Consider the following 6,878-nt stretch of genomic DNA (forward strand, 5'->3'; position numbering starts at 1 on the left):
AGATGGTTTCGATAGATACAAAAGTTGCAATGCTATTTTACGTATGTGGCTATGTATTCAACAATATAGTGAGTTAATAACTCTCTGTATCATTCCAAAATATATATTGCCTTTTGATTATTTTATTTGCATCACTAAATGTTGTTGTAGTGTTAGCACGTGTATTATACTAAGTAGAGAAAAAGAGATCACTCGAGTAGTTTGGGCTTTGCTTGTCACACGTGTGTGACGGAAGGTTGACACAATGGTTGGTCTACATTGTGATATACTAATAAATGTGTGGCCACGGTAGTGGTATTACAGTTATTAATTATTGAAGGAAGATAGGATACAAATAAACTAGGCTGGATAAATAAAACTGATCAATGTACACTAATGTGAGTAGACATGGGAAGAGAAATCAACATGTGTCTTTTTTAATGTTAGTGTCAAACCTTAGTTTCCATGTTGCATATGCTCAATATTCTCATTACTAATATATGTGTGGTAGTCTTTAATTAAATATGAAACACATAGTTACATTCTTCTTGTTCTTTGTGTAGACGACGTGCAATCCCAGATTTGTGTAGACAACCAATCCGTGCCATTGGATATGCATCCGACTGCCCAGGAGCCCCCACGTCACTCGAACGCTCTTTGGCAAAGGAAAACCCACCGCACTTGCCCTGGCCTTTTCGCTCGACACTCTCGCAGCCCCCAGCCCCACCCGATCTGATTCAGCCGACGCCTCCGCATCCTCCTCCCCGGCGCCGCCCTCGCCCCCGTCCCACCCCTGCGCGACGATACGGAGCGGCGCAGCGAAGATGATCGGCAGGCAGCTCGTGCTGACCTACCTCTACCTGCTGATCTACGTCTGCCTCTCGTCGGGCGTCATCCTGTTCAACAAAGTAGGCTTTTCCTTCCAACTCGGGTTTATGCGCTCCCCTGTGTTTGCCGTGCGTTAGATTGGTGGTGAAGGAGGATATGGTCCGGTCTGTAGCGAGTGGCACAGCAATCGAGGAAAGTGACGCTGTGGTGAACCACTGTCCATTTTGTTCCCGAATCCAATTCATTTGCGAAGGGTCTGTGACATCAAAGCAGATTTAGTGTTTTGCGTCTAGTGTGGTTTATATGGTTACGAAATGTACGGGTTCTACTTTGGTTGGGCATGCTTGTTAATTGTCAGTTTGGTGAACAGTTTATTTCAGTGCTTAATTTCTATAGGATCTTTAAGCTATCACTGTTAATTGAACCAGGGTTTTGCCACAACGCACTGTCACTGTCAGTAATCTGTATTACAATGTGGTTGTAAGCACTCCGAAGAGGAATTGCATCCTGATAATGCTACATCTTGCATTATGCATATATATATTTTTGGTATGTGGACTTCGGTTATGAACTTATGCACTCATATTTTGTGACTGCAGTGGGTCCTATCTCCAAAGTACTTCAAATTTCCCTTTCCGATTACCCTTACAATGATTCACATGGCGTTTTCTGGAATCGTGACATTCTTCCTTGTTCGAGTTTTTAAGGTGGCCTTCTCTGCGCTATTTTCCTGTTATAACCTTCCATGGTTGTTGTATGCCATGTTGTTCAGTCTTATGATGCGCCTGTTTCAACCAAATTACATATAAAATATTATTTCAAGTAACAATTTATTACTGTGCAAGAACATATAGGGAAAACTTTCTGATTGCAAGCTTTGGTTTAGATTGTTTGGCTGTCTGGTAATGCCGTTTAACATTTCCTGGAGCTAATGGACTTGTTTTGTCATTATTGGTAATGCAGGTTTTTACACCTGCCAAGATGACTTTCCAGATGTAAGAGCACTTACTTCTTGTTCCCTTATTGTTTTTGAGTTTGACTATTAGTTATTTGCCCCCGTTAATGCAGATATGCCACTTGTGTAATTCCAATTAGCGCCTTCTTTGCGTCAAGTCTGTGGTAAGCTAAACGTGCATAAATTGGTCTTGATCTTCCATTTCTTTTATGTTTGCAAGGGTGTGTTTTATTATATTCCTGCATCAAAAGCATGCCTATTCAGGCATGTATAAAATTATGTGACTTAATTTGCCCAAAACGGTAAAACATCTTATCTAAATGTGATTATCAGCTTTGCACAAACTTTATGATACTTCCAGTGTTGGTGCTTTGTAATGACCTGGTTGATTGCCTTATGATAATGTGCTGCACTCCTGCTAATGAGGTTGTTTGCAGATCTAATTGTTGTTATAAAGTTCTTGTTGGGCTTGTCTTTTCAAACCATTTACCTGGTATACCAGTTGCTTGAATAATGACTTATATCATGTGAAATTATCGACATGATTACAGGTGTTATACAGTAGCAGGTTTAGTTATGCTATGTTGCTTTATGGATGAAGATGTGATCTTTGAATGGGCTTTATCTTGACTTACTTTTGTTCATGTAACTTATTAAATGATCAATATCAACTAGGGAAGATCTAGATGTAATAGTTCTAGTGTTCTAAAAATTTGCAAAGCGCAACCTGAGCAAAAAAGAAAATGCTTAACTGATTCCATTACCATACTCAATGGAATTTGTTCATTCCCTCCCTTTGTATGCGATCTAGATGACAACTTCAGAGTCCAGAACAGATCTGCAAATTGAATGTCGTACCAACTATAACTTTGAGTTTGTTGCACTAGTATAGTAGTATGTGGTGTATTATTTACTAATTTCCCATTATTATGCCTTAGCCAATTTCTTAGTGCTATGGTAGAGTTGTCTTGAATCAGAAGCATAAAGGATGTCTTTCCCTTGTATAATATCCATATTTGATTTTGGTTGCTATTTCCAGGTTTGGCAACACAGCATACTTGTATATTTCAGTCCCCTTCATTCAGATGCTCAAGGCCTTGAGTGCGTTAGCATGCAACTTCCTTTATATTGTGCTACAAAGATCCATCCAAGAGCTTATACAATTCTATTGTTATGATATGGTAACTGACTTGAGGTGCTTTGAAATGCAGTGCCTGTAGCGACATTTATAATGGCTGTTATATGTGGTACTGACAAATTAAGATGGGACCTCTTCTTGAACATGGTGTTGGTCAGTGTTGGTGTTGTAGTTTCATCATACGGCGAGATTCACTTTAATGTAGTTGGAACATTATACCAAGTAACTGGCATTTTTGCGGAAGCCCTCAGGCTGGTTCTAACACAGGTCCTCCTCCAAAAGAAGGGTTTAACCCTGAATCCTATTACAAGCCTGTATTACATAGCTCCTTGCAGGTACCATAAACTATCTCTGATTCTGAATGCTTTCTTGATTGATAGAGTTTGCGGCAGAGAATGTGGAATGAGATTCATATATTATGATCTTGTTCTCACAGAATACTTATAAAGAAACTCGAGAACTGCCATTTTCTTAAATTGCGTCATTGGTAGCAATAACTTCGAAACATGCATAACTAGAAGTCTGTGACATTCTAACTTCAATCATTTTATTTAATTTCAATGGGTTAGTTGCATCAAGTCATTTCAATACAATATTATTAACTCTGGTATTCTACATTCTCAAAATCTGTAAGATTGCATTTGTGTTCATTGTTTCCACATCTCAAAATAACTGAATATGGTAGTGAAATCAAATGTTGGTCAAATATGATCATGAACAGAATGTCCTTAATAATAGATGAACTTGTTCCTTGACAAAGACTTAGTAGGTAATTCTTCAATAAGAATGTTTCTATGTTCAAGGTAGATGCTATGGTAGGACTTTGTAGCTACTATTGTAAAATAATTTTTTAAGTGAAAGCACCTGAACTATGTAGTATAATTGGTTCCCCTGTTACAATGGAAAGTGTAACAGTAGTTTTTGTACTCATTGCTGGAAATTTTCCAAAAGTAAATCACAGAAGCATGCATATGCCCCCACTTAGGCACATACCTTAATTTCGAAATGACCGTTCAGAGAAGAACAAAAGCGGTTTTTAGGAATAGGCATGTGCTTTCTTATGGAGCCTTCAATCTTTTTGATGATTCAGTTCAATAGGTTGCAATCCTTCTTTTTTTCGAATTTATTGGTGGACTGTATGCACTATAGCTCCCAACGGGTTTAGGTCGTGTTAGTTGGGTACAAAATAAGCTGATCCTAGCAATTCAAATGGCTCAAGTTTATTTTAGCTTAAATATGCTGTGGATACAAAGTGCAGGGCCTCCATGCTGAAGAATCTATACTCTGTTATCTTTTATTCCGTTCCCATGTCTTTCATTGCAGGTTTGATAGTTTAGAGTTGTTATGCAAATTGTTTTTCCAATCCAAGAAACTATTTTATGCTCTAAAATCTAAGTGTCTTTAATATACTTATCCCTTTTTATCTGCATGCAAGTTCGTGATTGTGTTGTTTATTCATGCAGTTTCATCTTCCTGTTTGTTCCGTGGTATTTGCTGGAAAAGCCAGAAATGGATGTGTCTCAAATTCAGTTCAACTATTCGATATTTTTCCTGAATGCACTTTCTGCATTCGCATTGAACATATCCATATTCCTAGTTATTGGAAGAACTGGAGCAGTCACCATTCGAGTTGCAGGAGTTCTGAAGGACTGGATACTTATTGCCCTCTCAACCATTATCTTTCCTGAATCTATTATTACAAGCCTCAACATAATTGGATATGCAGTTGGTAATTATGTATTTGGTTTTGCATCTTGAATAATATGTTTATATTTTGTTATTTTAAATATGCATGTTGTTATCAGTCTTATCTATTAGCATTAATTTGATGTGCAGCTCTCTCTGGTGTCATCCTGTACAATTATTTTAAGATGAAAGATGTCAAAGCAAACCAGCTTCCAGCAGATAACACTCTTGATAGGGCTACAAAGGTCAGGAAAAGTTCCTTGCTGCTGTTTATGTATTTAGTTTTCTTGAAATTTGTTAGGTACTCCCCTTGTTTATTATGTATGCCAAGAGAGATCGTTAATCTATCGCTATTTCAAAGAGGTAAATGAGATAGGATAGTGCTTACATGTTTCATTTTCTTAACCTTGTTTACTCTTTTCCCAGCATTTATTTCGTTTTTATGTAGAACACTTAGGAACAATTCTATTTGTCTTGCCTCAGCCATGTGCATTACTTTGTTGTCGTACAGGACATATGATACAAGGTTTTGGACCAGAATTAGTTTCTCTCTTCTTCTCCCTTTATTCCTTTGTTGTCTTAGCAATTGAGACATGCCTTACCCCTCTTATCTCCAGTTTCTTCATCTTATTCTTGTTCTGCTATAATCTAACCAACTTCTACCAACTATCATCGTAGTGCATGGTCTCAAAGGAAGTATGAGACACATGCAATTTCTTCCACTTAGGTATCACTGCAGTTGAGTGCATAGCTCTAATTTTTACCACTAGGACTGTCTCCTGTCTATGTGATCACAAACCACCTTGTAGCCTGTAAGGTGTAGTTTTACCACTTTAGTCTTTGACTGAATATAATAAGTTGTATACCTCTTTAATATAGCTTGAGGATCTTCCGATTTGATGCGAAAGTGAGAAATAATTGGTGAAACCAAATTATTACCTTAAAATTGTAATGTTTCCACTCAATTGCTGAAATGTCTAATCTATTTGCAGGATAAGAAAATCTCAAGTACATACAGGGCTGACAATTCGATGGACAGCAATGATGGGACTGTCATTGGAGGCGTGTCATCAGAAGCTGCAGCAATTGATGAGGAAACCCCTTTGATTCCTTCGTCGCGCCTCTCCTATGTTACACGGACCCAAACAGGCAGCTTAAGTAACAGATGACCATCGTTTGCCTAATTTTTTATCGGTTGAGGTAGCAAATCTCGTTCCAGATTGACTATGTTTTTTGTCTCGGGGAGGCTCAAAGAGTCAAAGAGGTGCACAAGCCGATACACACTTGTGAAAAAAAGCTATTTTTGGGAGCTCTGGCGAGTAGCCTTGCATGCACCTCCTCTCATACACGCCACTTGGACATCCTCCCATTTGTACTTTTGGCTGATATGTATTTTTTTTGTGAGATACTTGGAGGTGAATTAGAGTAGTTGCAGAGGTATGTCATAACTTTTGATCAGTATTTGGAGAAAATCCGGTAGGTCTTGTGTTGGATATACGTTATTTCTTAACCCAGCATATGGAAATGCTGTCAAACCATAGATGTTGTAAAGCACTCCTATAGATGCTAATTTGAACTGTACTTTTGTTACCTTTTTCCAGTCAGTGTTGCCTTCACTACCGCCAAGTGTGAATCCCACAAACTGCGCAGTTGCCTGCAGTTACAAGCAGACGGTAGTCTGAAAAGTTTATCAACCGCATGCGCCTTCTGTCTCATATTATATTTACATTTCCAGTATGTGAGGTTTCTGTTAATTTTCCATGATAATCTGAACTTAGAGATCTCTTTGAACATATATTGCTGCATTAACTGCGAGGGATGATCCCGTTTAAGGTACGCAGCATGATTGTGTACGGTTATCCAGTACTATTGCTGATAAAAGAGATGGTCTGAGCCTCTGGGAGCAATATTGCGACCTGTTTTTTTTTTTCTCTGATAACGGAAGCTTTTATGAATTCAGTCAATTACATAATCGTACTTAGAACACTTTTATTCTCTGTATAATCAAGATGTACACAACTTAAAAAAAAGAGAAAACAAATAAAGTTTAACAAAGATGAAAACAGGAGATGCTAAGGTGCTCTGATCCTCTGACTAGGCTGTCACACATAGACATGAGTAAAACACTCCTTGACCACCATTTTTATATGCTGATAAGCTGCTGTAATTGTATCATGAGAATCCAGCTTATGTAATATAACCTAGGGATGGAGCTAGTGAGTACAAAGATAAATAATCTATAAAGGAGATAGCATATTTCTTTTATCAAACACCATATCATTCCTGCATAAC

The 6,878-nt window shown here is 38.0% G+C and overlaps 1 protein-coding gene across 1 annotated transcript; it reads left to right on the forward strand.

Annotated features, from left to right (window-relative positions):
* Positions 1–665: 665 nt before the first annotated feature.
* LOC133913113 (probable sugar phosphate/phosphate translocator At1g48230) lies at positions 666–6,176 on the forward strand. Its single transcript, XM_062356165.1, has 9 exons — positions 666–887; positions 1,407–1,514; positions 1,771–1,802; positions 1,876–1,926; positions 2,802–2,863; positions 2,974–3,235; positions 4,364–4,629; positions 4,737–4,831; positions 5,579–6,176. Exons 1-9 carry the CDS (start codon positions 804–806, stop codon positions 5,753–5,755), a joined length of 1,137 nt encoding a protein of 378 aa, XP_062212149.1. The 5' UTR covers positions 666–803; the 3' UTR covers positions 5,756–6,176.
* Positions 6,177–6,878: the final 702 nt, after the last annotated feature.

The sequence above is a fragment of the Phragmites australis genome, chromosome 3 (genome assembly GCF_958298935.1).
Source record: "Phragmites australis chromosome 3, lpPhrAust1.1, whole genome shotgun sequence".
Lineage (NCBI taxonomy): Eukaryota > Viridiplantae > Streptophyta > Magnoliopsida > Poales > Poaceae > Phragmites > Phragmites australis.

Excerpts from the sequence above, each read along its gene's own strand:
- LOC133913113 (XM_062356165.1), top strand. The coding sequence starts at position 804 with ATGATCGGCAGGCAGCTCGTGCTGACCTACCTCTACCTGCTGATCTAC. Across the intron at positions 888-1,406 it reads GCGTCATCCTGTTCAACAAA|TGGGTCCTATCTCCAAAGTA; the intron begins GTAGGCTTTTCC and ends TTGTGACTGCAG. Across the intron at positions 1,927-2,801 it reads TTCTTTGCGTCAAGTCTGTG|GTTTGGCAACACAGCATACT; the intron begins GTAAGCTAAACG and ends TGCTATTTCCAG.